Source organism: Dermacentor albipictus, chromosome 6 (assembly GCF_038994185.2).
Source record: "Dermacentor albipictus isolate Rhodes 1998 colony chromosome 6, USDA_Dalb.pri_finalv2, whole genome shotgun sequence".
Taxonomy (NCBI): domain Eukaryota; kingdom Metazoa; phylum Arthropoda; class Arachnida; order Ixodida; family Ixodidae; genus Dermacentor; species Dermacentor albipictus.
The window spans coordinates 66,653,047-66,668,764 of NC_091826.1; the positions used below are offsets into that span (position 1 = coordinate 66,653,047).

The following is a 15,718-nucleotide window of genomic DNA, read 5'->3' on the forward strand; positions in this document are numbered from 1 at the left end:
TCACCCACTCACTCACTCACTCACTCACTCACTCACTCACTCACTCACTCACTCACTCACTCACTCACTCACTCACTCACTCACTCACTCACTGATTTTCAATTCACTTTGAAGCTATCACTCACATGGTACTTACTGAGTGGTGTTTGTTAGACCATGCTCATATCCCCGCGAGACAGATGCCATCGTAGTTGAAACGTGGTCAGACAGGAGCTTAGTACGGATTGAAGGGAAAACGTAAATGTCCGGAAGAGAGTATATTTTTTACAGCGAATCTGTTTATGGATAGATTCTGGACATGATTAGACTCTGGACATGATAGATTCGTGGACATGGATAAACAATTTTTCGTACGTGGGCCGATACCGAAGATAGTGCGATGCCGGGCCGACCCGCGGCGGAGTTGCAGTTCACCATTAAGGGGCGCTCATACCAGCTTCGCTGGTCATCCTTCGTCCCATAGTGAAGGGTACTGAGTTATTTGTTAATAAAGAGTTCAATACAGCACGCTGTGCGATGACATTTTGATAGCTTTTGAGATTTTTCTGCCTGTTTAAATGATTTAAGCATCATGAGAAGGCACCCGGTAGAAGGGTCATTTTCTGTTTAGTATTTAGCCAAGTAACTCAGTCTGTAAATGCCGGATTGCTTCGTGCGAATATGGAGACTGGTCTCACAAGGCGGACAAACTGCCCTCAATGTAATATACTTCGTGTCATTGTGAGGCCGTAAAGGCTTCGTGTTTGTGACTCGTGTCCTATGTTCAGTGCTCTCATGAATCAGAGAGCTAATTGGTTATGATACATTAAAAAGTACCTGTAAGAGACCCGGGTTTCCATGGTACTGTCATATGAGCGAGACTATCGTAAACATGCTTCAAAACCTCTGTGCAGATTCCTCTGCAGCTGTAGTTAGGATCACAGGTTTTGCTGTATGATCGGCGTAGCCGACAGCTATAACACTCTGTTATAACTCCGAAAATCGGCTAGGAACGTATTCGTTTACTGAAAACAAATGTAGGCGCACTGCGAAGAGTAAGTTTTGGCGATGCCCTAAAGTGTTCCTGAGCGTAAATAAGAATGACGTCCTCCATGCCCGAGATTGTACAGCCGTGCTCCAGTCTTGTTAACGCCTAGTCGGCACAACAGCGGTGCAAAATATCAACGGAAAAACATGCCGTGAAGTATGGAACGACGGGGCTGTTCCCGAGTTTGATATATTCAATCCCCGCTTCATTACGAGGGAGTCATTTCACGTTAGCATCAGTCAGTGAGTTTCGAATGTTCGTTATAGAGAATAATTCGCTCTATCCGGGTTTGTCGTATTATGGTTTAACGGTATGCGCTTCCGCCGTTGACGCTGTTCGCAGGAACGTGCTCTGGTACAACGGCCAGATACAGCACGTGGCACCGCTGGTGCTGAGGCTGTACAACACGGCCCGGCTGCGCAACGTCACAAAGATGGCCACGGCCGAGTTCAAATTCAGCGTGACGTCGCGCGGCTCGGAAGGCGTGCAAGTGATGGAGGGCGGCCGTCGGTACCAGGGGTACAACACCACCAGTAGTGGCAGCCAGTACCGCACGGTGCTGCGGAAGGTCTTGCGGTCCATCTTTTTCCCGCTCGTGTCTAGCCTGATGTGCACCAACTTCGTGATCTTCCCGACATCCGAGAGGGTGCTTGGGGTGCGTGTACACCACCTTCCTTAACTGTTTCGACAGCCTCTGGCAAATGTACGCTCGAGTTTGGCCGCATGGGTGCTGAGATTCTAGTGCAGGGTCTAGCGTGAGAACTGTGCACAGTGTAGGGCAACCGGAAAACGCGAGACGAAAGTAAGCCAGCGACACGGCGCTACCGTCAACACGGGGGTTTTAGTGCACGTGGTCATTGTATCGTTGTGCAAGAAAAAATAAACGAAGCGTGACTGGCAGGGTTATATAGTAAAACCATGTGTGACTGGACAGCATTAAGAAACGAGATACCTTATTTTCCTTTCTGTTTTGTTTTTTTCTTGAGGAGGCAGACTGGGCAGCCCACGAAGTTACCAATTATATCAATGCTCACATATTCAATAGTCCGTTAATTAAGCATTCTGGGCCAGCAGTTAAGTGTTACTGAGCAAAGCATTGCACCAACAGCGCGCAGTATGGGTGGAGACATGACCTGTCGTACACGACTAGCTTGCACACGTTATTCAGGGGTTTCTCTTAATCGTGCGTCCTTGCCTGTTCCAGGTGCCCTATACTGCGCATAATGCCATAACAACTAGCCCATAGGTCTGTCCTACTGAAGAGGAAAAAAGTCGGTTTGAGCAGAAATGCGTGGAAAGGGAAGAATTACTCTCTAGGGCGGCATAGGGTAAAGTGATCTGAGAATATTGCGAAGGAAGGAGAGGTTCTGAAGCTTGTAGGCATAAGGATAGAATCTGCACACAGATGACAAAGACAAAAGGAAATAGACGGAAGGGGCCTTTGTCTTGCAGTTACCATAAAGTAGGCTGACGATGTTGATTATGATGGTGATGATCGTGCACAGAGTTTCGTTGTCAGTCAAGGAAGCCGAGTGTGGTTGTCCGTACAGTTGTCATATATGAAGGGAGTAGTAAACTCGGTCTTTCCTGTTAAACTGCCTGGGGGATTACCTGTTGGCGGAGTCACTTCGAATTTGGGGCAGAGCTACAAATTCTCTTCGCTCCACCTCTACCACTCACCCTAAATGCATAGAGGGTCCAAGAGCGAGCCCCATAATTTTTTCTCCGCAATGGCGCTCTGCATTAATAACCGCAATGGCCGAAGCTTTCGTGATGCCACTTTCAGCCCTTAAGACACAACTGGAACGTAAGAGAAAACAGCGCACGCTAGACGACGAGTATACTAGCACCGCCTTTTCATGAGCGCCCCCTGACTTGTTTCCTGCGTTCCTAAAGCGATAAGCGGAAGTCGCTTTTCAGTAGCGAAAACCAATGTAGGAGATTCGGCGAGGACTGACTTAGCAGGATTTTCCTACGCTGAAGAGAATCTCGCTCTTCTAGATGCCAGATTATCGATTATGAACGATGTCACTCATCAGCCGCCACCTGGACACGGATTGGTCACTTCGCAGGTCAAGCACCTGCATATGATCGCTGGCATGAGTCCTTTGCTCTACTGGCTGACAAACTTCGCCTTCGATTTCATGTTCTACATGGGAACTGCCATGATCGTGCTGCTTCCACTGCCGCTCGTTCCCTACACTACGCTCGACGCCGAAGACTACAGTGAGTTCGCCCTCTCCACATCTTGCGCGTCGGTTTCACGTGGCCGCAAACCGGAGCGCAGCAGTAAGACAGACGCAGTTGGTGCGCCGACGCCATTCATTTGATCCTTTCGGTGTTCTCTGAAAGACGCTTCTTTTGTGCTGCACCTAATAAGGCGCCGGTGAATAGCGACCTTTAGCTCAGCGCGTTTACGTTTCACTCCGCTCGTAGTAGCCGGCGGAGCTAGACGGAGCGCGAGCGGGGTCGCACGGGAAAAGTTTTAGCCCGGCGATCCTTCGCCTGCTCGAGCAAAGTAGAGTGCTTCGATGTCCTCCTCGCCTGCCGCCCACCGGCGGTTGAGGAGGGCATCGAATAACCTTAGAGCGGAGTAGAACTAATCTTTAGGTTCCCTTTAAAAAGCCAGAGTTGTGCCGCTGCCTTCGGCGCGTCGCTCGCGCCGCCTCCAGCGATTCTAGCGCCGCTATTGGACGAGCGCCGTCACGTGATCAAAACGGGATCCTCTGCGTTGTGGAGAAACCAACAACTGGCAGCCCAGTCAACGCACTGCAGGAACCGGCCGACCGATCGCAATTGACAGTTGCACTGTTATTATTATTGTTGCTTGTCTTATAACACCTGAACGTCTTACCTTGTATTATAGTAACCTAACGTGTTATTCTAGACGTCAGAAATCATGTTCGCCAGCTTAGCACATGATCTGCACGTGTTATAGTAGATGTCACAAAAGCATGTGCGCCAACTTAGTACGTGATTTGTACGTGTTATAGTAGACGTCACAAAAACATGTGTACCAGCTTAGCACATGATCTGAACATGTTATTCTAGATTTCACAAAAACATGTGTGCGAGCTGCGCACATGATCTGTACGTGTTATAGTATACGTCACATCAGCTTGGCACATGATCTGTATGTGTTATAGTAGACATCACAAAAACATGTGCGCCAGCTTAGCACAGGATATGAATATGTCATAGTGGACGTCACAAAAACATGTGCGCCAGCTTAGCACGTGACCTGAGCGTGTTATTCTAGACATCAGAAATCGTGTGCGCCAGCTTAGCACATGATCTGTACATGTTATAGCAGACGTCAGAAAAACATGTGCGCCATCTTAGCAGATGACCTGAACGTGTTGTTCTAGACGTCACAAAAGCATGTGCGCCATTTTAGCACATGATCTGTACGTGTTATAGTAAAAAAAAGATGTGCGCCAGCTTAGCACATGATTTGTACGTGTCCTAGTAGACTTCACAAAAACAAATGTACGCCAGCTTAGCACATGATTTGTACGCGTTATAGTAGACGTCACAAAAACATGTGAGCCAGCTTCGCAAATGATCTGTACGTATTATTATAGACGTCACAAAAACATGTGCGCCAGCTTAGCACATGATCTGTACGCGTTATAGTAGACGTAAAAAAAACATGTGTGCCAGCATTGCCCATGATTCAATTCGCACTGTCGCTACTCCTACCATTCTTACGCTTCGTTTAATATTCTATCATGTTGCTATCGCATTCATTGTTTCCCTCTTCAGTGATGCTTAGGTGACCTTAATGACAACTGAGGCTTTCCGAATACTTGCTGACTTTAATGCCTTTTGTTTTCAAGGGAGGAACGCCGTAGCGTCCTGCAGAGCCTTCGGTAAAAAGACGTCAGCTACAATGCCGCTAGACCACACTTTCACACGTATCTGCCTTGTTCCAAGTTTAACTATAGCTCCGTGTGGCACAATCGGCATGTGTACGAGACAGTTGCATTGCCCATGAAACGTGCCGTTTGGTTGTCGTCGTCATTCGGTCAAATAAAAATAAAAATAAAAAATAACTCACCACCTACACGTATACTTCATATTTCGCTTATCTATGTATTTTTGTTGTTTCCTTTAAAAAATTCTGCACGCAAACCATTACAAAAATGTAGTCATTGCCATGCAAGAAATTCGCAGTGGCAAGTAAGCTTCAAGAACTTTGCCTGAAAGGAAAAAAAAAGTAAGATTGTGTGAACCCATTTGGATTTTCCCGTGCGGACCTACTGTAATGTCATGTAGGTGGTGCCTGCAGACAGTGGCGCTCCATTTTACTTTGGGTTTATGAATATGAAACCACCTGGCCCTCGATATACTTCCTCACTAAAAGGCGCGTGGATGGCATGCCGTTATGTGTGTGATAGCATACCAGCCTTTGCTGCGTTCATTTACTCGACATTTTTTGTGCCGATGCGGGAATTACGCGATGTGTTTTCGTCCAACGAATTTTACGTCCCGCACGATTGGCAACGTAAGCTGTTTCGAAATTCTCTCGCAGAACTGATATTTGTGCTCAACCTTCTCCACGGCTACGCCGCCCTTCCGGTCGTTTACATCGGCTCCTTTTTGTTCGGCGACCCTGGCTCGGCGTACTCGACGCTCGTCATTGCCAAGTTCATCATGTGTAAGTAGCCAACCGACTCTAGAGTCAGTAAAACAGCCACCCATACTGTTTCAACATGCACTGGACACAATGATAGGGGCTGGCAGATTGGAAATGGAATGGTTTCAACAATCAAGGACACAATGGCATAACATTGGGGCATGAAACGTACGACAGGAAACGTTTGGCTCGGAGAAAGAGAGCGTTTAGTTGACGAGACAGCCACGAATGAAAACAGCGAGTCTTTGAGGAACCCGAGCCGGCTCGACAAAAATGTTGGAAGCTTCACTTCAAGCTAAATGGTGACCGGGCACACGTCGTACGACTCGGAAGTCAGGCGCCGCAGTGGCTGTGTCGAGAATCATTCTCTATCCACGGCGCTGCCGCGCTGGCGACTTCGCCGAAGGCGCGGAGAGCAGAGTATGTTCTTGCAGGTAGTTCCAGCGGAGTGGTTTGGAGAATTTCGTCAGCGAGTTTTGTTGCAACCCCCCTCGCGCTCCCCTTTCTCTAAACGACATAATAAATTTAGAAAAAGAAAGCTGCCAGATTGTATGTTCATGCAAAACATTAAGGCACACGTATATATTATCGGAGGGCAACTGTCACTTAATAAGTGCAAGCCGTACGTTATATGTATCCCTAGTTGGGAGATCGCTCCCTATTTCTGCAGTGGTCGCGCGTACCCTTTTCTGCGCTCGCGGCGCCATCTCGCGGATAACTTTCTTAGAAAAGCTGACGCTTTAAACACTTCCGACCATTGATCTGCAGCATGAACGTGATGTATAGTTTGGCTTTAGTGCGCCTTTACACTTCGTAACTGTGTTTCCCGCTTGTACATCACACCGTTGCATCTTCCACCAGCGTCGGCGGGTTGCCTGGGCGCGGTGTTCGTGGAGCACCACTTCGTCGACGACGCGAGCGACACTGCGCTCGCCACGTTCCTCCACGGGGCGCTGCAGATACTGCTGCTGCTACCGACGTACTCGTACTCGAGGGGCATGACCAAGATCCTGCAGCTGGCCAGGGAGAACGGCCTCTGTCGAGCGGGAGGCATGCCGTTGGAGAGCCGCTGCCAGACCAAGGAGAACCACGCCCGGCTTTCGCTGATGCGATGCTGTATGCGTAAGTCTCCAGTCTCAGTGTTTACTTGATTGATTCTGTGCTAAACCAGACAAGAAATGGGGGGGGGGAGGCGTATAGCATGCGTGGAATAGAGAAAGGTGTGTAGGCACCGTAACAGATTCACCAGCTGCCCTGACGGCACCTCAACTGCTCCCCGCGGCTTCAAGCTTCAAATCCGTCAAGCCTATTCCGACGTCATCGGCGTATCACCTACTTATCGCTTATCGTCGTGGCACTGCCGGCCTATGACTTTTCCGTAAGTGTTTATATGCGGCTCCCTTCATTACGCACCTTAGATTGTACGCGGCGCACGTGGTCGCAACGCATCGGCCATCCACTTCAAATTTCACGCCCACCTTCTCACGCTGCTGCGTTTACAGCCTCATTTTTCTTATGGGCAGCATCGGACTAGAACGAATTTAACCACCAAGTTGTATCTATGAATTGTTCAATTGTACGATGGTGCTTCGCACGATATATATATAAAACTACACATATAATGTAACTCGTTTTATTTCAATACAAAACGAAATATAACTCTCACCCAATTGTTATAATACCCAGGGGCATTAACATAAAGGGTTGGGGTTATAGCTAACGCTGGGGCGCCTTAAGGAAATAAAACGGGACTGGAGAGCAACGAGAATAAGGTGATGGCGATTAGGTATGAAAGAAGTATTAGGTATTAGATAGCTTGGAGGGTGGATAGCAGAGGGAGATGAGTTCGGGAGAACTGGTGGTCCTGCTTTTCGGTAGGCATCCCGTGCTGTCACGCTGTAATTCGCCGTAGAACGTGAAACATGATGATCATGACGACGATTTGTTGGCATCCCTTTGAATTGGGCCCCGATAGGAAACTTCTCTATCTACATTGCACCGTGACCTATGCCTGTAATGGATCCGGTGGTATCAATCTCTTTCCTGCTTTTAAATCCACCAATACTCTAAACGTTTGTTGCTTATCTCGGCTGTTGACTGGTTGATGCTTCCATCCACTTCAAATATAAGCGTCCCTGGACGGTGCACTTTACCTACCGGTCTCACTCTTTGAGCACCTTCGCATTCGATTGGGATGGGCTGAGTGGTCTTCGCATGCTTGCTGCAGCAGACACATGCCTCCCCTTGTGCGAATGTTTCCTCCGGTATGCTTTTGTCCTTAGGGAACCAGCTCCAGCCTAAAATAGCAATACACCCTCGTTTGTGCCATTGTACAGATTTCTTTTTCTAATTTCTTTCTTTCCATTGTTTTATATCTCCATGGTATTTTTTTTCCATTTTTTTTGCATTCAGTTCAGTGTCTTTGTTTCTCCCACTTTCTTTCTCATGACTTCTGTTTGCCTATTTGAAGTTTCAGTCACCCAATACTTGGTTATCAACTTTCTTGACATCTTCCTCCATTCTGTGTCCATGCTTTTCAGGTGCAGATACTTGCGCACTTTAGTGGCCCGTTTATTTTCATCCATGTTCCTGAGTTGTTCTTCAAGACCGATTTTGTTCGGCGCTTCTCTGGGTGCAAGCGATCCCGAACCGTGGCAACCAGTGCTGCCTAATTTGTGGTTTTGCCGTGGTCGGCAATTTTTGGTTAACTTCCAACCCCTGCAAGGTATCCTATTTTATGCACAGAATGGCGTTTGCAAACCTTAGCGCTGACACCATTGCTTCTTTCCAAATTCCACGCACCCCGTCATATTGTGGCCCCAAAGTGCTCTGTCATTCATTATTGCTGCATTACTCTTCCCCTGTACTTCAAGGTTATCTTGGCGGAAGCTCGACCCATTATTTTCTTTGTTTACGTATACGTCAAGCTGTATACCGGGTGTTCTTTTTCAGAAGGTCCAAAAGTTTTTAAGAATTGCCTCTGATGGACAGCACAGTTCTAACCCTTGATCTACATTACTCGAAGAGGCAGCCCTTAGTATTGCGAGAAATCAAAATGCCTAATTAAATATATAATTAAATACCCTAAGTAACGCTTTATTGAAGTATCTTACGCCCCATATTTAAATCTACGAACTATAGCCGGTGAGCCCGTGAGGCGTATATACTCGGAAAGAATTCTTAGGGCTGTTCCAGTTTCCCAGTAGTAATTTTCAAATTGTCCGACGATATGCGTTGGCGTTCCAGTTAGGTATGTGCTTCAATGCATAGAAGAGCATTTCCTTAAATTTTGACTATGGGTATGACTTGCTGTTGAGTTTATATCGAGTAATTACAAGTCTCTTCATTAAATATCATAATTTCCCATTGCGCTGTGCTGAATTTAAGGCCTATATTGTCCCTGCGTTGCCACACCTATTCGCAAGTCTCTGTATATCCCTTGCATTGTCAGCTAGTAGCACTACGTCGTCCGCATACATCAGTCCAGCGACGTTCTTTTGCACCATTTGTCCATTACGCATGTAAGGTAAATCAAAGCTAAATTCACTGTTTTATAGTCGTCTTTCTATGCCCTTAACATAAAGCGGGAACAACAATGCAAACAGGTGACATTCTTGCTTCAGTCCTTGGTGAACGTCCACCACTTCATTTCGTTTCCGGCCTTCCCATACGATTTGTACTCGGTTGTCTCTACATATCTCCCATCTCCCTCAGCAAGTCAATGAAGTCGTCGTCTACGCCTTCGTGCTTAAGAGTACCCCTACCTATTCCCTGTCTGCTTTATCGCAGGTAACCTTAATATCTGGAAATGCTACTCATAAAGCGCTATTTTGAACTATTGAAATCTCTATGCACGGAGTTAGTACAATCATACTATTGTCTAAGCGTCTGCCTAGCCTGGACCCACTCTGAAGTTCTCCCAGCATATCACAGTTCTTTACCCACTTCGACAGTTCTAGATATATGCATTTTTAAGATGGCACGGCGCTGTGTGATAACAGCGTCATCAAGGCAGGTCAGGAGACGAACATGTGCGCGAGCCCCGCATGTGACTGTGCTTCCGGGCAAGGAGACAGCTGGCGTTGTTTCAGTCGCGATCCGCCGATTGCGGAAAAGTAGTCGGGACGGCTCTACGCCACGCCCGATGATCCAGCCATGCATACACCTCTAGACGCATTCGTATTTTAGAGACGTTGTGGGGAGACGTTTCGCAGTCGACAACAGCGTGAGAGCACCGACCCTGTACTCCGCTTCAAACATAATATTGACCGCGACGATGAGGAGGCTTCGCAAGCAGTGCGGTCTTAAAATATCAGTCCGCGCTTTTTCCAGTGTAATTGTTTTTCTTTTGTCCTGCATGCTTTCCGCGGAACAACTTCACTTGATTACTTACAACTGCAACTTGGAGGCTTAAGATTACCACATCAAAACACGTGTTATTAGGGCTCCATAGCGCTTCCAGTGTGCAACGTACTTTGATCTGATCACGACCGCAAGCGATGCGATGCGGCCGCTGGTCGCAGGAACCTGTCACTCCGCTCGTACGGTGGTAAATACATTCACATATGTTGTACCTTTCATGTGATAATTAGGTCATGTTTTATGGCACAAAAGGTGTAGGATTTGTTGTTACATCAGATTACTTGACGCCTACCTAAATCTTTCCCATGTGACGTGCGAGCTGTGAGATAAGTATCTCTAGCCCTCGCAGCGTAGCGTATCTGTTATGTGTGCTAAATGTAACTAACCTATTCTAAAAAACACTCCAAATGACTCCAGACAACTACGAACAATATACCGATGGTGTCGATGACTTAGAGTCTATCACGCCTTTAAACAAAGACAGCTTAGTTCCAGTTCCGTCAAAGACCCGGTATATATATCTGTTATTATAAACTTCAACGTGGTGTTCACGATGGCTCGACCATGTATGCTACAATGTGCGCAACCTAATATCGCTACCCAAACCGTAACAATGTCCTCGAATGTTCTGGTACACCAAGCACATCTTGCGCCGGATCGATAACATGAGTGGAGTGAAAAGTTGATCGGGGAGATTACCCGCTCAAAGTAAGACTTTGTCGTTGCAATACAAAGAAAGTGCTGTTACCAGAACCACGCGATCAATATTACAAACTGTCCACGTCCTGGGAGAGTTACTTTCATGCAATATTTACAGCACCTGTTAGAAGAAAAACAAAGAGGAGAGGAACACCAGCAACTCTGATCTTCAGCTGTTCTTGCATAAAAGATTTAGAACATGTGTCAACAGAAGAAGGCACCACCAGAACAAATGCCTATCGCTACTTAATCCCGTATGCGCAGCTCGTAGGCCCTTGACAGAGATGTCAAGTTCTGCCTTCGTTAAATGATATGAGGCACTTTTCACATAAACATCGTTGCACCGTAAATACCACCGTTCAATTAGTTAAACAATCAGGCCATGTCAATCATGGCGTGAAGCAAAGTTTGTCTAGCAAGTGACGTACTTCGTGACGCACGTCCAACGAGTGTACGGTGCTTGCAGACGTGGACTCTCCGGACCCTTCCGAGTACATGATCCATCCGTTGGACGTGCACCCATACTCGGCCTTCTACGAGTTTCTCGCTCTCTCAGTGGAGGGCCTGGTAGTGTTCGTGCTTTTGCTGTGCCTCGAGTCTTGGCTCCGCAGGCTGGACCGGTCCTTCAGCTCGCCGGACCCTTCCGCCTACCACGAGGGTGCCATGTCGCCCCAGCGCCGCACGGGTGGCATCGCGCAGGGCCTGGCGCTGGAGGAGAAGGCAATTTTGTTTGTGCTTTTTCGAGTTAAAATCGTCTTTGCTGACTTTACATGGGCTTCCCGTATCTGTGAGCTGGGTATCTTGCAAACACTTCCAGAAATAAAAACGGCCCTGTCGCGATTGGAGAGCTTCGTAGCGAAAGGTATCAAAATGTTGGTCTCAACAAGACTAGTAGCTAGAAATATTCATAGAGTAGCCAATTATGATGGCATGGGTGTAATTAGCGCCAATACTATAGGAAATCGTAGAACCCATTGCCTAGTGCAATGCCGGATCATGCACCCAGTGTCGCGCTGGATCGCAGGAGTGGAGCGCAGGAAGGGAGTACTGGTAGGAAAAGCAGCTCGAAAGCGGGAAAAACGTGACGCCTGCTTACCGTATCTATTTTTTTAAATAAAAAAAGCGACAGAGTGCATTTTAGTGTAACAAAAAACAGAAATTACAGCACAAGCCCTGTATTTAACACTGCACCACTCCGGAAGGTGCAGAGGTGAAAATTATTTATCACGTCAACGCACAAGCACAGTTTCAATTTGTGCGTAGATATCGCGCACAGACATGGCAGAAGCACTTTCTCCCGGTAACTAAACGCTGATGTACAGAAATAAATGTTTTCCTTATTAAATAGAATCAATGGAATGCCGCAAAACGATGTTTTCGTACGATTTGTACTTTGACAAAAAAAATGTTATGAGCCGCCAATCCGTGAAGCAGTATTGGCGTTTATCGCCGATTTTGATAGCCGCTCCTCGTTCTTTGCACCAGGGAAATCTAACGTCATCTAAGCTCAACAAGGCGTTCAAATCGGCAAGTCTGCTTAGTCACATGTCACTCAGGGAAGCGTCGGTGACTGCAGCTGGCAGCATTCGGCCAAAGCTCTAAGGCGTCGCAGCGGCGCTCACCGCTACTTGTTACTTGTGCGGACACATTAGAAACACACACACACACACACACACACACACACACACACACACACACACACACACACACACACACACACACACACACACACACACGCACGCACACGCACACGCACACGCACACGCACACACGCACACACGCACACACGCACACACGCACACACGCACACACACGCACTCGCACGCACACGCACACACACACGCACGCACGCACGCACGCAAAATAGCTTACTTCTCAACAGTAACGCCAAAGCTGAACTATAGGGCGATTTTTCCGCGTCAGTGTTGTTTCTTCGCGAGCCCAGGTGGACCTATTGCGTGTAGATGGACTCATCGGTGGTACCAGGGAACGATCTTTTATATTGACACCTGGCAAAGGCTAAAGTGCATGTAGCGGCGTTTCGGAAACTTTGTTTACTAATATGTTTTAGTATACTAGGGCAGTGGAAGCGCCGAATTTTTTTGCCATGTGTTTAATTTTCAACAACAGTGACGGTAATTCCACCCATACCGTTACTTTCGTCCACTCTACCACAACTCTCGCTTCTTTATGGCACCAGCGATGCCGCCTTGCAGATGCCATTGCCTCACGCAAGCACTGCTTAATCCAAGCGAACTGCCTCAATTCCTCCTAAAGTGCGGGCCAGTGTGGCGGCTTTGCCTCAATATAGATATACCTACCGCAGTGCATACTTTACAGGGGTGTAGTGCAATGTGGATAATTTTGTTATCGCAGCTTTGTTATCGGTGCGATATCGTCATTCCGTGGCAGGCTTCCTGGGCTCCATTCGAACACGCTCCTATGACTGCTCGGTTTTCTTATTTCGGGTAGACTGCAAAAATTTGCGACAACTTGTAGTCATCGCCCGCGTCAGCGTAGTCAAAGGCTAAGAAAAAAACAAACTCGGTGCCCTTCCACTCTGTAAAGAAAGATGACCAGTGAAGCTGTGCTTGTAGGCCCCGTAATGGCGAACTACAACTACGCCGCTGGCCGGCCCGGCATCGCACTATCTTCGGGATCGGCCCACGTATGGGGAGTTTTGTGCCTACACACAGACACCATCCTGGGGTAACTAGCACTTAACTGCTTCGCTGTGAAAACCGTTACAGCAACATGTCACGGATGCGACACAGACATAAGAATTGCGCTGAACGTGAGCGAAAAGTGAACGTGCACCACTGCTAAGCAATAACGACTCGTCGGCGCTGCAGGAGTAATAATAAAAGGAAACTACCAAAGAACGAGGCGGTATCTGCGTTTTAGTATTTTCGTTCAAGTACATACCTATTCGCACAGTCAAACGGGAAACGCGAGAAAGAAAAGTTACCTTTCAGTGTCAAATATGCATGCGTAAACAGAGCTGCTCAAGCAACCTCATTCCAAGGTGTGAAACGAAACAGACATTTCTGACCTCAATATATAGCCTTATTTCGCACAAGAGACTAGCATTTCTGAAGAAAATTGATCAAACATTCAATGTTCAATAGCGCCTGATGTTTACGCACAGGAACTGTAGCCGCAATAACGCAACCAGCGCTGTTTACATCAAATACCAGTGCACCCCAGCGTCATAGCATTGAAACAACCGTCTCGTCCAGCGTGAGCCAAAATTTTTTTTGGTGACCTCGCCGCTGTTCTCGTCACTCTAAGCAAAGCCAGTCCCAAACGCAATCCCGTGTCAAAAAAGAAAAAGAAAAAGAAAATTAAGGACACTTCACGTTTCGCCTTTAACAGTAGAACACGATAGCATTCCAGGATCCCTGATTGGTTTTGACGCTTCCCGGCAACTCCAACTTATGTAAACCGCAAGTGCACTGGGAAATGCTGGCGGGGAACGCTACGCACGAAGGCGAGCTACGTGGTAGAAACGCGGCCTCTCGCATGGGCCGATCCCGGAGGTAGTGCACAGCCGCGCGGGAAAAAAAAGATGTCTAGGGTTATTTTATTGTTTTGAATTTTGAATGTTTCAGTCTGAGAAGATTTAACATAAGAGGCATGCGCTTTCGTTATTTGGTTTCATGTCATTTGTTTGTTGGCTGTGATTCTGAAAATTCCGAGCAATAACTTTGTCCGGAATGTAAGAGTAGGTATGAACAATTACGGTGATAGAATGGTGTGGCACTATAACCCGCATATACCGCATGGGATATTGGAAGGCGTGGTATATATGTACCAAAATATGTACGGGGGATTTCGCTCATAAAGATGCCGTCGCCACATTTTCTGCGGAACAGGGCGCTTAACGCTTTCGCGTTAAAAACACGCTTGTTGCGAAGTAGACGGCGCTGCTTCTCCCAGTAGGGAATATAATGAAAAATTTATCCACATTGCACTACACTCCTGTAAAGAATGCACCACTGTAGGCATATCCATACTGAGGCAAAGCCGCCACACCGGCGCGCACTTTCGGAGAAAGTGAGGGAGTTCGCTTGGATTAAGCAGTGCTTGCGGGAGGCAATGGCATCTGCAAGGCGGCATCGCTGGTGCCAAAAAGAAGTGAGTTAGTGGTAGAGTAGACGAAAGTAACGGTACCTGCGGAATTAGTGTCATTGTTGTCGAAAATTAAACACATTGCACAATAGATTCTGATATCTCTGGGAATTACCGTCCTGACCTCTTAAACAAGTGTCGACACTAAAGAAGACAAGGTCGACGTAGTTGCACGGAAAATACTATACGAGTAAGATACGAAGTGAGTGAATAATGAACCTGAAAAAAAATTTAGTGCCCTTTCACTCCTCGAAGAATCATATCCAGCGAAGCTGCTTTGGGATGACTATGTTGACAACTATATTGATTTATATGGTTATTCCTATAGTGATTGAATAAAGACACATACACGCAACTTCCTAGTTTTTATCGTCTTTATTTTACTTCATTCATTACCACAGTGACCATAGCTTTGTGGTTGCTGTGGTACACTGTGATCGGTTGTACTGCTATGCTAGACACGTTCTCGCCAAATGATAGATCTATTAGAGGAGAGGTGATGCCTGGTGAGCACATTGACGGCCGTGCAGCACTCATTTCCAAACCGTTCCAACAGAAAGGATACAATTCACTTGCCGTCGGAGCACACTAGGGCCGCTACCTTGTACACGTTGGAAAAGCCGACGTTCGATTTTGCCTCGCGCGATTGTCCACGCTGCGCCGATATCGCGGCCAAGGCCAATCTAGTCCAATCGCGTCGGGGGCAATCGAACGTCGGGTTTTTGAACGTGCACAAGATAGCTGGCTAGGTCTATGGTAATGTCGACGATTGGTGGCGACACTATTTCTTTTTATTATGCTTTTCAACCCTCCAATGAGAGTGAAGGAGCGGCGCCATCCCACGTATTCGATATAGCCAT

The 15,718-nt window shown here is 47.2% G+C and overlaps 1 protein-coding gene across 2 annotated transcripts in view; it reads left to right on the forward strand.

The window, feature by feature from the left end:
• The window catches only part of LOC135916931 (phospholipid-transporting ATPase ABCA3-like), a 98,014-nt gene that overhangs the window by 63,150 nt on the left and 19,146 nt on the right, over window positions 1-15,718 (forward strand). For both annotated transcript variants that reach the window (XM_065450379.2, XM_065450370.2), the window contains 5 exons: window positions 1,370-1,682; window positions 3,100-3,253; window positions 5,562-5,687; window positions 6,528-6,788; window positions 11,194-11,447. In XM_065450379.2, the coding sequence (XP_065306451.2) occupies window positions 1,370-1,682; window positions 3,100-3,253; window positions 5,562-5,687; window positions 6,528-6,788; window positions 11,194-11,447 (1,108 nt within the window). The remainder of the gene's footprint in view (window positions 1-1,369; window positions 1,683-3,099; window positions 3,254-5,561; window positions 5,688-6,527; window positions 6,789-11,193; window positions 11,448-15,718) is intronic.